The 18298-nt window shown below is 43.2% G+C and overlaps 1 protein-coding gene across 2 annotated transcripts in view; it reads right to left on the bottom strand.

Moving 5' to 3' along the window:
• The window catches only part of LOC127411723 (slit homolog 1 protein-like), a 180612-nt gene that overhangs the window by 75472 nt on the left and 86842 nt on the right, over positions 1-18298 (bottom strand). For both annotated transcript variants that reach the window (XM_051647428.1, XM_051647430.1), the window contains exons 7-13: positions 18213-18284; positions 17341-17504; positions 13779-13926; positions 10922-10993; positions 10074-10145; positions 5590-5661; positions 4849-4992 (exon numbers count right to left, since the gene is read on the bottom strand). In XM_051647428.1, coding sequence (XP_051503388.1) covers positions 4849-4992; positions 5590-5661; positions 10074-10145; positions 10922-10993; positions 13779-13926; positions 17341-17504; positions 18213-18284 — 744 coding nt within the window. The remainder of the gene's footprint in view (positions 1-4848; positions 4993-5589; positions 5662-10073; positions 10146-10921; positions 10994-13778; positions 13927-17340; positions 17505-18212; positions 18285-18298) is intronic.

Here is an 18298-nt window from a genome sequence, read left to right as displayed (position 1 = left end):
TTGGAAGTATGTCATGTGGAGAGGTCCCATGGTAGGTCCTACCCGAAGGGGGAGGAGTTTCTACAAAGTATGGCGAACAGTTAGGAAGACGCAGTTTACCCACAGGGAAACGATTTTGCAGAAGATATCACATGGGGTCGCCTTCAGGGAACCAGCACATGTGGAGCACCTATATCAGTACAGGGTCTCATTAGCGCACGTACAGGGATGGCAGCGAGTTTCTCAGCAAACTCAACTGCCAGAGGGCTAAGGAGAAAATTCATCCAGGGATCACAGTCTGTGAACATGACTGGGAGTCAGGAGCGCAAGTCTTCACCTCAAGGGAGGGGAAAGGCGCTATGCACAATTGGTACACACGGCCAGCTGTCCCAGAACTTACCTGCTCATGCCTGCGAATACACAGGACGAGACCGGCTCAACCCCGAAATTGTAGAACCTCACAGAGGTGTTGGGTACTGCCCAGCACATTGCTCTGCAGATGTCTGCCAAAGAGGCACCACTGGCCAGGGCCCAGGAGGCCGCAACACTTCTGGTAGAGTGGGCTCGTAACCCCACAGGGGGTGGCACGTCCTGAGCCTGATATGCCATCGCAATGGCGTCAATGACCCAGTGGGCGATCCTCTGTTTGGAGACAGCGCTTCCTTTCCACTGTCCACCAAAGCAGACAAAGAGCTGCTCGGAGCTTCTAAAGCTCTGCATGCGATCCAAATAGATGCGTAAAGCTTGCACCGGACACAGCAACGCCAAGGCTGGGTCTGCCTCCTCCTGGGGTAGCGCTTGCACGTTCACCACCTGATCCCTTAAAGGGGTCGTGGGAACCTTGGGCACATAGCCCGGTTGGGGTCTCAGGATCACGGACCAAACTCCAGGCACGATTCGCTGACAGAGAACACCTGCAGGTCCCCTACCCTCTTGATGGAAGTGAGCGCAGTCAGGAGGGCAGTCTTCAAAGAGAGTGCCTTAAGCTCAGCTGACTCCAAGGGCTCAAAGGAAGCTCCCTGTAGACCCCGAAGGACTACAGAGAGGTCCCACAAGGGGACGAGGCGCGGTCTGGAGGGATTCAACCTCCTAGTGCCTCTCAGGAACCTGATGATCAAGTCGTGCTTCCCCAAGTACATACCTTCTACTGCATCGTGATGAGCCGAAATAGCGGCTACATACACCTTCAAGGTGGAGGGGGACAGCCGCCCCTCCACCTTGAACGTGAGGAACGTGAGATCCGAAAACCACATCTGGGTGGGCCAGTAGGGTGCTACTAGGATGATCTGCTCCTCGTTCTCCCTGACCTTGCACAGGGTCCGTGCAAGTAGGCTCACTGGAGGAAACACATATTTGCGTAGTCCAGGGGGCCAGCTGTGTGCCAGCACATCTATACCGAGGGGTGCCTCGGTCAGGGCGTACCAAAGCGGGTAGTGGGAAGATACCCGGGAAACAAACAGGTCTACCTGTGCTCGACTGAATCGACTCCAAATCAGCTGGACCACCTGAGGGTGGAGTCTCCATTCTCCCCTGAGAGTAACCAGACGTGACAGCGAATCCACTGCGGTGTTGAGGTTGCCCAGGATGTGAGTGGCTCATAGCGACTTGAGGCGCTGCTGACTCCAGAGGAGGAGACGGCAGGTGAGTTGTGACATGCAACGGAACCGTAGACCACCTTGACGGTTGATATACGCTACCGTCGCTGTGTTGTCCATCTGGACCAACACGTGCTTGCCCTGGATCAATGGCCGAAACCTCCACAGGGCGAGCAGTACTGCCAACAACTCTAGGCAGTTGATGTGCCAATGCAGCCGCAGGCCAGTCCAGGAGCCAGCGGCTGTGTGCCAGTTGCATCTGGCGCCCCAGCCCGTCTTGGAGGCATCTGTTTTAACCACGACGTGCCTGGAGACCTGCTCTAGGGGAACCCCTGCCCATAGAAATGCAAAGTCGGCTGAAGAGGCAGCGACAGATTGGCGTGACGGTCACGCGATGTGTCCCGCGGCGCCATGCCCATCTCGGGACTTGAGTCTGAAGCCAGTGCTGAAGTGGTCTCATATGCATCAACCCGAGCAGTGTGGCTGCCACTGAAGATGCCATATGCCCCGGGATCCTCTGAAAAAGTTTCAGTGGAAACGCTGTCCTCCGTCTGTATGCCTTCAGACAGTTCAGCACTGACTGCACGCTCTCGTTCTTGAGGCGTGCTGTCATCGAGACTGAGTCCAACTCCAAACTGAGAAAAGAGATGCTCTGAACCGGGGAGAGCTTGCTCTTTTCCCAGTAGACCCGAAGCCCCAGTCGGCTGAGGTGCCGGAGCACAAGGTGCCTGTGTGCGCACAGCAACTCTCGAGAGTGAGCTAGGATTAGCCAGTCATCAAGATAGTTGAGGATGCAGATGCCCTTGTGATGACGGCCGTGAACACCGGATATGTGACCCAGGAGACAAGGGAACCATTCCTTTGTCAGGCTTTTGGGTGCCGCAGCCTCCTGGGCATGCGGGTGACAAAAGATTCTCCTCCCGGCCCTCCATCAGGGATGGAGTGGTCTGTCGACCAGCCCCAGAGAAGTGGGTCTCCTCGCCCCTGGGTCGTCCATCTTGGGGGCACTTCGAAGCCTTCCTCGGGTTCTTAGCGGCCGGCCGTGAGACGGGTGGTGTCTGCTTCCTGCGGAGGGCTCCACGCCAGAGCCAGGCCCTGGGGGCGGACTGCGGCGGAGCCAGTGTTGTTGCTGCAGGAGGATGCCCTTAGCAACGAGCAGACAGGGTGCGGGGTCTTAAGCTGCGCTGGGGCAGGATATGTTGTAAGGTCTCCGTCTACTTCTTCACCGCCGAGAACAGCTGGGCAAAGTCCTCTACGCCGTCGCCAAACAGGCCAACCTGGGAAATGTGGGCATCAAGGAACCGTGCCTTGTCCGCCTCTCCCATCTCGACCAAGTTCAGCCAAAGGTGGCACTCCTGGACCACCAGGGTGGACATCGCCTGCCAAAGAGACCGTGCCATGACCTTCATCGCCTGGAGAGCGAGGTTGGTCGCCGAGCGCAGTTCCTGCATCAGTCTTGGGTCAGAACTACCCTCATGCAGTTCTTTTAGCGCCTTGGCTTGGTGTACTTGCAGGAGAGCCAGGACATGCAGGGCAGAGGCGGCTTGTCCAGCAGCACCGCAGGCCACAGTCGTCAGGGACGACGTAAACCTACAGGCCCTGGATGGGGCTTCGGGCGCCCACGCCAGTTGGAGGCACTCTGCAGACACAAGTGCACTGCGAGTGCCTTATCCACCTGGGGGATCACCGAATGCCCCCTGGCCGCTCCACCATCGAGGGTAGTGAAAGCGGAGAGCTGAAAGACTGGGACCGGGCAGTAAAAGGTGCCTCCCACGATCTTGTCAGCCCCTCATGCACTTCCGAGAAGAAAGGAACAGGGGCAAGACGTGGCCGTGGGCGGTGCCCTGAGCCCAGGAACCAAACATTGAGCCGTGAGGGTTCAGGGGAGAGTGAAGGGTTCCACTCTAGCCCGACGCTTGCGGCCACCCGGGAAAGCATGTCCATCATTTCCGCATCAGCGTGAGACTGGGCGACTGTTCCCGAAGGAGGAAGCCCATCCGAAGCCTCTGCGTCAGACTGGACGAGCCCGCTCTCCGATGCTGCACTCGATAATTCATCATCTTCCGGAGCTCCGACCGAGAAGTCGAACTCGCGCTGAGACGAGCCGGCGGTCTCGTGCAAGAGCCCGAGTAAGCGTGCAGGGGAATGGGAGGTCCGTGGGGGGATACCCGGTGGAGGTGGTCCCAAATCGCCCCCAGTGCTAACCGATGCGGCCTCAAACCCGTGGGTAGAAGGACCAGTGCAGGGAGCTGCTGGGGTGGTTTGCTTTCTTACGAAAGCTTACGAACGTTGCGGAAAGCAAGCCGTGACCGCAACGTTGCAATGGTCATGTTCTCGCAATGAGGACACAACTCATCCACGAACGATATCTCCGCATGGGCAGTGCCCAGACACATAAGACAGCGATCGTGGCCGTCAGAAGCAGAGAAATAAGGACCGCAACCAGGAATATCACACAAATGGAAAGGCATCTTTAAAAAGACGTTCCGTGTGTGCCGCTTTTTTTGTGAATGAAAATATACTCTTTTAGAATATACTCTCTTATTTTCTCTCTGCCGAAGCGCTCAGGGGCGTTCTCTGCACTCCACGGGTGCAGAGGGGGAGAAGCCGCTGAAATGCACCGTAAATCCAGCAGTTTTGGGGTGCGTCTTTGGAGGGAACTGAATTCAGTGCACTGAATACAACCGCTCGGCTCTGAAGAGAAAATCTGAATGAGTGGTTGCATACCAGCTCCTTTTATACCCGTATGTCCGGGGGAGTGGCATGCAAATTCCACTTGCCAATTCCCATTGGCCTTTTTTCAAAAAAGCAGAGGTGTTTGGGGCTCCCAAGAGTGACCACTAGTGTCACTACATCGACACAACGTCGAGTGAGTGACAGATAGGGAAAGGCTTATTTTTCATCTTGCTGACCATGCTGGTGTAGTTTTGTTATAACTCATAAAATTTTTCATATATAACATTACTTGTGTAATGACTGAATAAATTCTGTTTAGATAATGCTGCATGTCTGTTACATGACAACTTTAGCACATTTTATAAGTCGATAATTAAAGCTTATGAACCAGAAGTGAGCTAAATCTGACAAAACCATCCTTAACAGTAAATAATGTTTTTCTATTCTAAAATTGCTAAATGCTTTCCAGACATTATTAAAGAAGTAATTATAATTAGCTATATTTAAAAACAAAAGAAGACTATGTTATGTTTGCATTTACATAGCTAACATGCGTGTGTGTGTGTGTGTGTGTGTGTGTGTGTGTGTGTGTACCCACAGGGTCTGGATTGCACGTAATGAGGTGAAGGTGCCTTTGGCCAACGTTTGGATTTTGTTGTCATATAAAGAAAGCAGCGAGAGGTTCTGCAGGTCCTGAAATGTGTTGGCACGAAGACAGTGGATCTTGTTTGCATTCAAAAGGCTGGAAAACATGAAAAATAGAGTGATACCAATGAAACAACAACACTGAAAACAATGGTTAGCACTTTAATATGTGAGCCTGTTGTGAGTATAATGTCAAGTACTTTCCATCCCATTGGAAAGAAAAATTATAAATGAAATCCCTTTAACATCTCATTTGTTTCTCCTAGACTCCAATTAGATTAAATGGAGGACAAACTGAGATTTGAAATGGATAAAAAAATCTGAGATTTTTCTGCCCCAATAATTTCACACGTGTTTGCTCTAGAGTTGTAAAAGAGGTCTCAAAAATGTCTTAAACTGTTCTCAGATTTGACAAGACACCATCTGCAATCAGAAGTCAGAGATCAAAATATGAACACAAATAGGTCTCATCACATTCTTCCAAAACCAAATGATCCGAGGTATGCTATTCACATCAATTGTATAGCTACTTTATATACAGTACGCTAAATGTATGTCAACAATGGTCTCATTAAGGCATTTTAGGAGAAACATCTGAAGTCGATACTTCAAAGAAACATGAATGAGAACTCTATCAAGTCTCCTAAGCTATGTAAGAGCAATATCTGACCAATGAAATGTTTCTCACACTTACAGCAGCTGTAGGGCGTAGAGTCCATCAAAAACTCCTCTGGGAAGATCAGTGATCTTGTTCCCATACAAAACCCTAAACATCACAGAAACACATTAAATATAATAACACATGCATAATGTTCCTCATACCCAGTTCCCAAACATTCTGACCAATTCCATGATTGTTCAAGTCGCTTGTGATTAAGGATAAGGGTTTTGTGAGATTTCACTCACTAAGAATAATTACTAGATGATGAAATATTTTAAAGCTGAGCATACCTAGAAAAATTAGTTTCTTTAAACATTTTTATGACTATTGCATTACTTTTTAAGATTTTATGAATTTCCATTATTAAAAATAATAATAATAATTTTCATATTTTGATATTTCCAGGTTTTCCATGTCCATGAGAACCCTGCTGGTAATCATAAAGCTAGAAGATCTGAAAAACAAACTCGTACTTAGAGGTATAAACAGAGCGCTGGATGAGCTAAAGTGTATATCTTCAGTCACAAACGACAGAACAAAGCACTCATTACAATACAGTCAGGTATTGTCTGCTAGGGCCGCTGCAGACAATCACTCTCCTATTGACAGTTTTCATTGTTTGAAAGATTTTTCTAATCATTTCTAAATGTTAAGATCAGGGGTGCGTTTCCAAAAAGCATCATTAGCCAACTATGGTCGCAAGTTCCATCATACCAACATAGTTCAATGATTTGGTTGTTTCCTGAAATCAGAGTTTCAACATACCAAACAGCACCGCAGAGTTATGTGGTTGGAACTACAGCTCTCCACTTGTGGTTAGAAGCATAGTTTCTTGTTAGATTGTGGTGTCAACATCATTTAACTTCACTGTGGCTTCTTTATCTTTTATTACATATAAACTCAGCAAAAAAAGAAACGTCCCTTTTTCAGGACACTGTATTTTAAAGATAATTTTGTAAAAATCCAAATAACTTTACAGATCTTTATTGTAAAGGGTTTAAACAATGTTTTCCATGCTAGTTCAATGAACCATAAACAATTAATGAACGTGTACCTGTGGAACGGTCGTTAAGACACTAACAGCTTACAGACGGTAGGCAATTATGGTCACAGTTATAAAAACTTAGGACACTAAAGAGACCTTTCTACTGACTCTGAAAAACACCAAAAGAAAGATGCCTAGGGTCCCTGCTCATCTGCGTGAACATGCCTTAGGTATGCTGCATGGAGGCATGAGGACTGCAGATGTGGCCAGGGCAATAAATTGCAATGTCTGTACTGTGAGACGCCTAAGACAGCGCTTCAGGGAGACAGGAAGGACAGCTGATCATCCTCATAGTGGCAGACCATGTGTAACAACACCTGCACAGGATCGGTACATCCGAATATCACACCTGCGGGACAGGTACAGGATGGCAACAACAAATGCCCGAGTTATACCAGGAATACACAATCCCTCCATCAGTGCTCAGACTGTCTGCAATAGGCTGAGAGAGGCTGGATTGAGGGTTGTAGGCCTGTTGTAAGGCAGGCCCTTACCAGACATCACTGGCAACAACATCACCTATGGGCACAAACCCACCTTCGCTGGAACAGACAGGACTGGCAAAAAGTGCTCTTCACTGACGAGTCGTGGTTTTGTCTCACCAGGGGTAATGGTCGGATTGGCGTTTATTGTAGAAGGAATGAGCGTTACACCGAGGCCTGTACTCTGGAGTGGGATCGATTTGGAGGTGGAGGGTCCTTCATGGTCTTGGGCGGTGTTTCACAGCATCATCGGACTGAGCTTGTTGTCATTGCATGACAATGCCACCAGCCATACTGCTCGTTCTGTGCGTGATTTCCTGCAAGACAGGAATGTCAGTGTTCTGCCATGGCCAGCGAAGAGCCCGGATCTCAATCCCATTGAGCACGTCTGGGACCTGTTGGATCAGCGGGTGAGGGCTAGGGCCATTCTTGAAGAGTGGTGTAACATATCACAGCAAGAACTGGCATAATCTGGTGCAGTCCATGAGGAGGAGATGCCCTGCAGTACTTAATGCAGCTGGTGGCCACACATGATACTGACTGTTACTTTTGATTTTGACCCCCCTTTGTTCAAGGACACATTATTCCATTTCTGTTAGTCACATGTCTGTGAAACTTGTTCAGTTTATGCCTTAGTTGTTGAATCTTTTTATGTTCATACAAATATTTACACATGTTAAGTTTGCTGAAAATAAAAGCAGTTGAAAGTGAGAGGACGTTTCTTTTTTTTGCTGAGTTTATATCTTTCATTCTGTCAAGAATTTTGATTCCGTTTACACGCAATTCAGAAAACTGTTTATTTCGGGGGGTATGCAGATAGCAGTGTTCTGAAACATCATTTAAACGCGAATGCTGATTTTTTTCTTGTGGCGATTAAGGGATTAAGAGTAAGCTTATTTGTCCATATGTGTAAACGTATAAGTGGCATACTTAACAGGTTTTTGAAGAGAATGCATGTGCGTACATGCTCAAGTGTGCCAGCAGAACTCCAGCTATGACTTAACCCTCCTATGGTATTTTCTTCATTTAATAAAAATGGTTTTCTTTATCCCAGCAGTACAAGACTTGGTGACTTTTCCTTTATTTGCTATCTGAACAAATTTTTTTTTTTTCGATAAGTCTAAGTGGTCTTAAAAAAACAACAACAAAAAAAAAAAAACACACCTTTGGTATTCGAAGTCAAAATTGGCCGACAATTGAAAATGAATGGGAAAGACCAAAAACAGAGCAATTTTTTTTATCTGTCAAATACAATCAATAAATCAGCCACAATGCAGAAAAACCAGACAGAAATTACAGAGTGAGACTCTATACCATCCTCAGTGTAAAACATACACACCCACTCGCACAAACACACTCACAAAAATTGAGACTATAATGCAGAGCTTTTTTTTTTTAAATGTGTCTAAAAACCAATAAATCAGTCACAGTGCTAAACACACACAGAAATGAAGGGGTGAGACGATAACACACTCACAATGCAGAATACACACACATCATTTGCAAAATAAACTTTTACTATAGAAAGTTTTAAATTACAAAATGTTTACTCTGATTTTTCTGTTTTAAATTAATTGAATTTTCAGAATTTTGCAGTTCATTTCTGTTTCTTGATGTTAATTTTCTTGACATTATTATGCATTTACTTTGAGTTATTAAATGTTTATGTTTGAAATAAATTATTGGAAGAAAAATACTAATTTTGTGTCTTCTCTTTGTAACACCATGGTCAGGTTTGAATGCAAGCATTATGACATTAACTGCAAAAACTGACACTTCAAATCAATTTTAAAATGCTAAACTTTGACAAATAATTGTTTGATAATGTCTAAATATATATCCAAATGCATATCTTGTGATAAAATATAAAATTAGGTTACAACAAGCCATGGACTACACAGCAGTCTACTAGCTGTTACTGGCATGACATGGTTTTCAGGTCATGTTATTTATATTTTGTTCACCACATGGCAGCAATCTGCCTTCTATATGTTTCAACTTATAGAAGTGTAGGTTCTGAATTTTTTTGTTTTTTATTTGTACAGTATATGCCAATTCATGGTAACATTTTGAAATGTACATGTAAATAAGATCAAAATAGCATAAAATCCCAAAAGAAATGCATAATTTTATTGTTCTTATTTCAGGTATCATTATCATCATCATCATAAAAAAAAGGGGTCACATCTGACCCTTCTGGTCAAAAATGACCGCGAATACCAAAGGGAGGTTTCAATATTTTTCAATATCATAGGAGGGTTAAGAAGGAAACCCCACTATTGCAGCGCAATGTCACTGCCACATACACAGTGCATGTAAACGTGAATGCCACTGTCTTAAGCAGCTTTCTCACAATAAACAGCTTTCTGGTGTCCATGTAAATGAGCTATTAATGAGCATTTGATCTATGCAGAAGTTATTACTCCACCCCTAGTGTCATCATTAATGACAGCTCTATATTTTTGAACCAACATGGTTTGAAGAACGGATATGCAACATAGGTACCATGGTTTTAGGAAACAGTCGTGACTAGCTTGTTAATTTTTCATTGATGCAGCACACTATGGTGGCTAAGCAGTGAGTTACGTCGTTGTACAGGAAACACACCGCAGATCAAAAGGCTTCATCTTGGAGACAAGTTAGGTTTCTCAAAGTTGTACTCACAAATATTTATTAAAACAGTGGATTGTGTAAAAATATCTGAGCAAACGTAAAGCTAGCCTGTTCTGATATTGCATGTCAATACCAAGACAGCGTGGTGCATCGGCAAGGCCTTTTTTTTTTTTTTTTTTTTTTACAATTCAAGCATATCTGCACAAGAGGAATATTTACCTTGGCTCAAGAATATTAATATTTTTAAATAATGGGCATCCACCTTATTAATATTCATACGTCATAGTCATATAATGACATCAAATATTTCGGCACCACTGAATACAGTCGATCGCCTACTCCACCACACTTACTCCAACCCACACACAAACACTCACAGTGAATTGAGGGAGCGTAGGCCCAGGAAAGCATCAGGAGCAATCTCAGAAATTTGGTTGTTGCTCAGATCTCTGTAAAGAGATAGAGAGAGAGAGAGAGAGAGAGAGAGAGAGAGAAAACCCAGAGACACTTTAACAGGGTGCTGTTTCCTCCACTTCACCAAACTCAAGAAGTGTCAGTAAATGCACTTTCTGACAAAAGCCATGAGGACCTGAAATCACACTGAGTCCAGGCAGTTTTTGGCTCATGTGGCTGTAGGTATGTAGTTTGGTAGGTTTGAACCTCAAGCCTTGCTGTGGTGAACACTATTAGTAAACGACAGGAATTATAGCCTCTGGAGAAGACTTTAATAAGACTGTGGTGTACCCATCAAACCACACACAGTACAGCACTGCAAACCAGTCAGGGAGAAAATACTTCCCAACGAAATGGCAATGTAATATGAATTTTTACACTGGTTTAGATCTGTGTTTTTACAAGCAGGTTAAGCGGGTTTAGTGAATGTGCCTACTGCTGCTCAAATTTTACCCTGACCTCTGGGACTCTACTTAAAAAACAGGTCACACTGACTGAATGTGGTGAGGCTGATTTGTTAGCTTGTCTTTTTTCTGGTCCGAGGTGGTCTACCAGCAGTAACCATCTTGAACAAGTGGGTCTACCATATCGACCTCGGCCATCTAGACCAACAGGAGACGGCTCAGTCAGGTGGAGTCCAGAGTCTTTCAGCCATTGCACTGTTCCATTATTTTAATGATGCTATAGTCTTGTATAATTGGTTAGGAAGTAAACTGGATTCTGTAAATATATTCTAACAAGTTGTAACAACCAGTTGTGGTAGCGTGCTTACATTCTACGCAACTTCTTGTAAGGAGAGAACGTTCCAGGAGGAACTGACTTGATTCCGTTCTGTTCCAGTCGTCTGCAGAGAAAAAATGGGAAAAAATTAAATAAAGAAACACACAACATCAAATGCTAACATTAACATTCTGCTACTCTAACTGTTGTCCTACCTATGTTTTAAAGTCACATGAACAGCTGTTTCATAACACTTGTAATCAAACACACATTTGCATAGTATTGCATGTGTCTGAGTGTTCTTAATATAGGTCCTCTATTCCTGTGTGATGCCTATACCTAGAATTTCCTTACAGGAATTTGAACTGTTTTATGTTTAACAGTTTCCAATTGTGATTGTAACTCTTTCTTGTTAGTTTAGATTGTTACAGAAGACTTTCATTCTCCTGGACTGTAGTATTGAAAATGATCTACAGGTATGCACTCAGGAATGGCTGACTGATTGATGAGCAACTAAAGAAAGTCATTAATGCTGTAGTGATTGGTGTCTGGACAAAATCTTGTATTTGCCAATAATCAACATTTCTCTGGTTCCACTTCCCTTTCAATCTATATTAGTGCTTGAGACTACAGAGCCATTGGCTTCAACTTAGATATAGAAACTACTGTATCAGTACAACAGTAGGTGGTAAGTTGAATTATTGGTGACTCATCTTCTCCTATTATTCATGGTTGCTATTTATCATAACCCAGAAATTCAATTCACCTGAGTATGTAGTGAAATGAAATGAAAATTCCCCCTCAGTGTTTAAACTAAAAGCAAGGTCTACTCACTGAAATGATGCATCAATAAAGCAGAATATATTAAGAAATCTCAGCAGATGTGATTTTATTTGTCAAGAAAAAGGATGGAGAATTATCACTGACTTTTGAAGCCACAATAACATCATGGTCAAGTTCTGTTGTAACAATGTGTAAATTTCCAAAAGCTGTAGTTTACAGAGTTTACAGGTTTAGGCCATGTCCACACTAATATGTTTTCATTTGAAAATGCATTAATTTAGCTACGTTCACCGGAGAACAGCATTTTCCTCCACCAAAAATGAGTGTTTCAAAAACATTTTCAGAAACGGATTAGTGTGGATGTGGTCAAACACCTTTTTTTTTTTTTACACATTTTGTTTTTTATTATTTTAAGAAAATAATGTATATGGCATATGCTGTATATTTGTAGATTTTTTAAGATAATGAGGTAATTAACAGGCAAATACAACAAATTGATTAAAGTGTTTGCCATTTTAAATGACTGAGATGGTAAATATTAGTGTATATACAATGTGTAACTACATACTGTATACACTACTATTATATATATATTATAGTAATTCTTACGATAATAGTTTCATTTCCATGTGTGTGATTACTTTTGTGGCCTGGCTGGAATGATCTGACAGACATCAAATCAAATCAAATCACATCAAATCACTTTTACTGATGTCTAGTTATTAGACATCAGTAATTCCATACAGTCATCTAGTGGCACAAATTTCAAGAACATCAGTTGGACTGATAAAGGCAGGATGCAATATGTCTTTCTGTGAGCTTTTGAATGTCATTAGCATCTGCGTGGGACTGGTTGTGTTTTCAAGGGTCTGGTTTAATGGTACACCCTGCGGGTTTAGTCTACAGTACTGTGTTGTGTTCAGAGTCTCGTTTAAAACAGGAAAGTCATTTGTCGGGGTCATTTAGTGCATTTCAAGCTGAGGCCAGCAATTGTTTGACTTAAACACTTAGAGAATTTTATTTTTGTTCAAAAGCAGTACACTCAGTGGGAAATATAGAAACACAATTTACATTCTTTGGATTGCAGTGATTCCAGATAGCACATTCCTGTGGTGTTTGTGTTCTGGACTGTTCAGTTCTGTCTATTTATATGAGTTCAGATATATCGACTGTATATGTGACGATAATCAAGAGATCACAAGTGGTCTCAGTTCCTTCTCAAATGTCTGGGAGTAGTGTATCCTTTGTGTATGTGTGTGTGTTTGTGTGTGTGTGTGTTTGTGAGTGAGTGAGTGAGTGTGTGTGTTAACATTATTAACAATAAGGTCTGTGGATGAGGCCAATAAAAATATTGCACCAAAGGAAAGAAGATGAGCATTACAGACACAATTATCTTAGGAATTATCTTAGGAATTCAAATCTGTAAATCACTGTGACAAGGAGGAGGGCGGGGCCGGGTCATGACAATGCACGCCCAGCCCCCAATCAGGCTAATCAGCTGAGGAGAGGGATAAGTGCAGCGGGATGCAGCAGTTCGAGAGAGAGCCACATGCAGCTGCCGTGTGTGTGTTTATGTTTTGTGTCTTTTTGTTTAAGTTCTTATTAAAATATTACTTTGACTGTTCAGCCGCTTCCTGCCTCCTCCTTGCCCATTTTAAACCCTGTTACATTGGTGCCAAAGCCCGGGAGGGAGGAGGGATGCGCTGTCGTGGAGTCCTCGCCACTGCTGTCCGCCCAAAGGAGCAGCCACGGTCATCCGCCGGGGGACGGAAGAGTCGTTCCTCCGCATCCAGGTGGCCGGCAGCAACTCCTCCGCACCAATGTAACAGGGTTTAAAATGGGCAAGGAGGAGGCGGGAAGCTGCTGAACAGTCAAAGTAATATTTTAATAAGAACTATAAAAATACACAAACATAAACACACACATGGCAGCTGCGTGTGGCTTTCTCTCTCCTGAACTGCCGCATCCGGCTGCATTTATCCCTCTCCTCGGCTGATTGGCCCAACTGGGGGCCAGACATGCATAGTCACGACCCGGCCTGCCCTCCTCCTCGTCACAATCATAAACGTTTTATTTTGACAAATGTGTTATATTGTCAGTACACAACCTGAGAAGCTCATACTCACATCTCTGTCATGCTGTCGGGCAGGTTGGCAGGGATCACCATCAGTCCTTTTCCTCTGCAGTCTACGATATTATTACTGCAGGTGCAGACAGCCGGACAGGAGCCAGCAGCAAAACTACATGACTGAACAGCAGCATTTCCAGACTGACCTGCAGTGAAGAGGGACATTTGGACTATAAATCAATAAGAAAGAGTTGAAATGCATGAAACTATTAGAAACCTTAATTATTTCTTCAGCCATGTACATTTGCTACATCTTATCTACAAATCACACCCTCATTGCAGTGACCGGTAAACTCCTTATACTTCAAGAGCAGCTAGTCTTTCATCTGTTCTCATTTTGCTTAATCTCTCAGCAGTGTTTTGAACTGGTAAACACCAAGTACTCCTTTGTACCCTCTGTGTACTGAGCAACACAGATTCTCACTCACATAGTTCACATCCAGTCTACACAACCAAACCTATCAGATATCAACTGGGCCATTGGCATTCCACTGGGGTCAGCACCTGAGCCACTTCTGTTCTCCTTCTGCACTAAATCACTCAGTAAAGCCATTACATCTCATTGCTTGTCCTACCACAGATGACTTATGCAGATGACTTCCTGCTATTTCTTTCTTTTCAGAATCTCACACTCTGGTTTTTCTGCACCTTGCACCACTGCTTGTTTAGCAGACATTTTAGTCTGTATGACCACCCATCATCTAATGGTTAAAAGAGTAGAAAGCATCCAGCTGCTTATACCAGTCAAGAAACATCTTCGCACAGATCTGGCTATCACTATGTACAACACAATCATCTCTGCTACACAGACAGCAAAGAACCTTGTCTTTACGGTTGAGGATTTGTCATTTGTACCCCGCATAGTTGCCGATGCCCAGACATATAGAACATCTGCCGAGTCTTGCCAAAGATGCAACCAAGATCTGGATACAGGTCCTAGTTTCCTCTCATCTTGACTTCTGCAGCTCACTCTTGGCCAATCTTCCAGGACATGCAATTGCACCTCTACAGCTCATCCCGAACAGCTGATTTTAAATCTCCCCATGTAACTGCCCATCTTCCACAAGATATCTCTCCATCAAAGTTACCTTCACACCTACACCTCTCTTGCTACTGACATCTTTTCCACCACATTTAAGCAGGCTAAGGTTACCCTACTGCTCAAAAAACATACAAGTAACCCAACAGTAGTAGAAAACAGTCTCTAGCTTACCATTTCTATCAGAAATGTTTGAGAGTATTGTTTTCAGTCAATTTTCTGCTTTTGTTTCACAGAACAACTTGCTCGATGACAACCAGATAACCTCTCAGCTGTCTATTGCTGAAACCCTGCGGTTGGCATGAGCCAAATACTACTACTACTAATCATCTATCCTCATCTTACTATATCTGTATGCTGCCTTTGATAGTCTACTCTCTCTGAACAGGACATCATTGGAACTGCACTTCACCAGTTTAAATCTTACCTCACAGGAAGATCCTTGATGCTTCACTAGGTGGGAGGAGTGTCTAAGTTACATCAACTAATCAGTGGTGTTCCTCAAGGTTTAGAGCTTGGCCCTTTCAACTTCTTGATATACACAACCTCACAGGCCTCAATAACAAAGGCTTGCAGCTTCTGCTGGCACTGCTGTACAGATGACACAGCTCTACAGTACCTGTTATTTCAGCTTGAAAACACCATGACCTCAGTTTGAATCTTTGCCTGCCTTTAAAATATCTCTTTCTAGATGAAAGATCACCACCTTCAGCTCAACCTTTTTGAACTCCTTGTCATCCCAGTTATCCTTTCAGTTGACTACAACATCACTGTGCAGCTGGGTTTAACAAAACTAACAATACTTGGTATGTAAAAAACCTGTGCAACTGTGCAAACTAAAAGATTAGAAAGGACAGCCTTTATTCTATAATTTTTCTTTTTTATTCAAGCCTTTAAACCACAAAAAAGCAAACTTGCTACAGAAACATTGCCTATACACAATAGCTGCTTTTCCACTATCAGGCAAGTATGAGCCAGTGCTATCAACTGGCCAGCCGGGGCCAATAGCCTCAGACCTCAAGTCGCGAGACCAAAATCGATCTGCGTTTCCACCACTGGGCCAATAGCCCTGCAGCGTTGCCCTAAAACCCACCCTCAACACGCCGCCCTTGTGCCAGTGTCACACATCCCACCAATTTCACAAGCAAGAGGGAAACTCAAGCTGAGGTATCATGTTATATAGTTATACAGAATATCGAGTTTACATCATTTGTAAACATTAGCTAGCTAGCAAGAAAAGTTAGCACTGAAATCTCACCGACTGTAACTGCCATGGTGTCCCGAATGGTCTCTCCACTAACAGCGGAACAATGTCCCAGCACACCGTCCATGATTTTGAACCATGAAAAGTTCTTTCTATGGGCACCACTTTGTCCATTGTACATTTTAATGGATTTGTACTGTAACCGCAATTTTTTAATTTTCCCCAACCCTGTACTATTGTGCAATGGATACACAACTTGGCAAGTTTGGTGAAACTCCGCCTTTGACATGCCCCACCTCACTCCCCAGTTGCCCTATTTTTGCCCAAGGGTAATTGGCGGGCTAAAGGCCATTGGCCGTTGACCCTGTGAAAGCCCTGAGGTGGCACGATGAAGCCCTGGAAGTGACAGTGGGAACGCAACTGGCCCTGGCACACACTAGCATGCCCTCATTGGCCTGATAGTGGAAAAGCAGCTAATGTATCTTTTAGCCTAGGTTAATATCAGTAGTGAACACTGCCGTTCAAAAGTATGGGGTCACTTACTCATTCCTTATTATTATTTTTACTTCACATTTTAGAATATTAGTGAAGTCGTCAAAACTATGGAATAACAGAAATGGAATTATGGGAATTATGTTGTGACTAAAAAAATCCAAAATAAATAAAAAAATATGTTATATTTTAGCATCTTCAAAGTAGCCACTCTTTGCCTAGAATTTGCAGACATGTACTCTTGGCATTTTCTCAACCAACTTCTTGAGGTATCACCCTGGGATGCTTTTTAAACAGTACTGAAGGAGTTCCCATCTACTGTATGTTGGGCACTTATTGGCTGCTTTTCTTTATTATTTGGTCCAAGTCATCCATTAAAAATGTTTTTATATATTTTTAGTTTTGTAATTAAATAAATTAATATGTTGGCACAATTATATTTTTGTCTATGAAACTAATTTCAAACATTTAAGCATACGCCTTCAGATCAAAAGATTTTTAAGATCATGAGAAACATTTCAGTCAAATGACCCCAAACTTTTGAACGGTAGTGTATGTCCCTTGACAATGATTTAAAAAAAATAAAAAAATAAAAAAAATAAAAAATAATTGGTCAAATTTAATGGAAATCATGAGTCGGGAGTCGTGCTTAGTGGCACAGAAGAATTTTTGACAGCCCCCAGTGTTGCAGCTGAGCACCGAATAGCGGTGAATAGTTTCGAATTTTAGGATGCAGTATGTTGTCCGTCTGTCGTGTCCAGTGTGTAAACCCCTTAAGTCAGATTAGCAATGGCATTTGTTTTGAAGGTTTGGATTTAAAGTTACCTGTACAGGAGAATTCATGTTTCTGGACCTCGGCTACATTGAGTCCTCGAAGTGGAGCTGGAGAGATGCATTGGGTGAATAGACCAATGGTTGGCCGCTCCCGCAGCCACTGGGACAGCCAGGCAAGATGACAGTCACAGTTCAGGTTATTGGAATGCAAACGGCTGAAGATGGAAAAATGAAAACATGAACATTACGTTAAGGAAGAATTTGTTTAGCAGATGCTTTTATAGAAAGTGACTTACAGTACACTTATTACAGGGACAAACCAGAATGTGAATGAAACTGCATGTGGTAAAATTGTTCACAAACTGAATTTCTACATATTTGCACATTTCATAAATACATTGTGCAAGTGTATATATACACAGACAATACGTGTTTATTTCTGAGGTGATTTGCAGTATGTGTGAACTGACAGTGGTTTCTGGCAAAGCTGCAGGCCTGATGTGGCCCATGGCATCCCACCAAGACTTTAAGGAATGAGCCTGTGTGTGTTTATTGCTGTTCATCTGTACAAGACAGCCAGCTAAGATGGGTTGCTCTAACCACTGTACAGTTGCCATATAAAAGATCATATATATAAAATAAATAAATAAATAAATAAAAACAGCAGATACTATTCAAGTAAGTCCCCGAATCAAAGCTGTGTTATTGTGATTGAAATTGATTGGGATGAGTCTAATTAGACTGAAAAGGTTGATCAAAATAAATAAGTACATTTACAAAAAAGAAAAGAAAAAAAGAATAGTGTCATGTAAACTAACAATCCTTTCTGAATCTGAACACTATATGTTTCAGATTGACTTGGGTGGTGTGTGTATACATATTTCATGTGTTATTTCTGTGTGCATGTTATGTGTGTTACTCACAAGGTCCTGAGCTTGGGCATGTGGTTAAAACTCGACACTGGAATGCTGCTGATGTTGTTGTTGTTCAGTGTTCTGCAAAATATCAA

This window comes from Myxocyprinus asiaticus, chromosome 21 (genome assembly GCF_019703515.2).
Source record: "Myxocyprinus asiaticus isolate MX2 ecotype Aquarium Trade chromosome 21, UBuf_Myxa_2, whole genome shotgun sequence".
Classification (NCBI taxonomy): domain Eukaryota; kingdom Metazoa; phylum Chordata; class Actinopteri; order Cypriniformes; family Catostomidae; genus Myxocyprinus; species Myxocyprinus asiaticus.
Note: the sequence above shows the minus strand (reverse complement) of the source record. Positions and strands in the feature narration are given on the sequence as shown.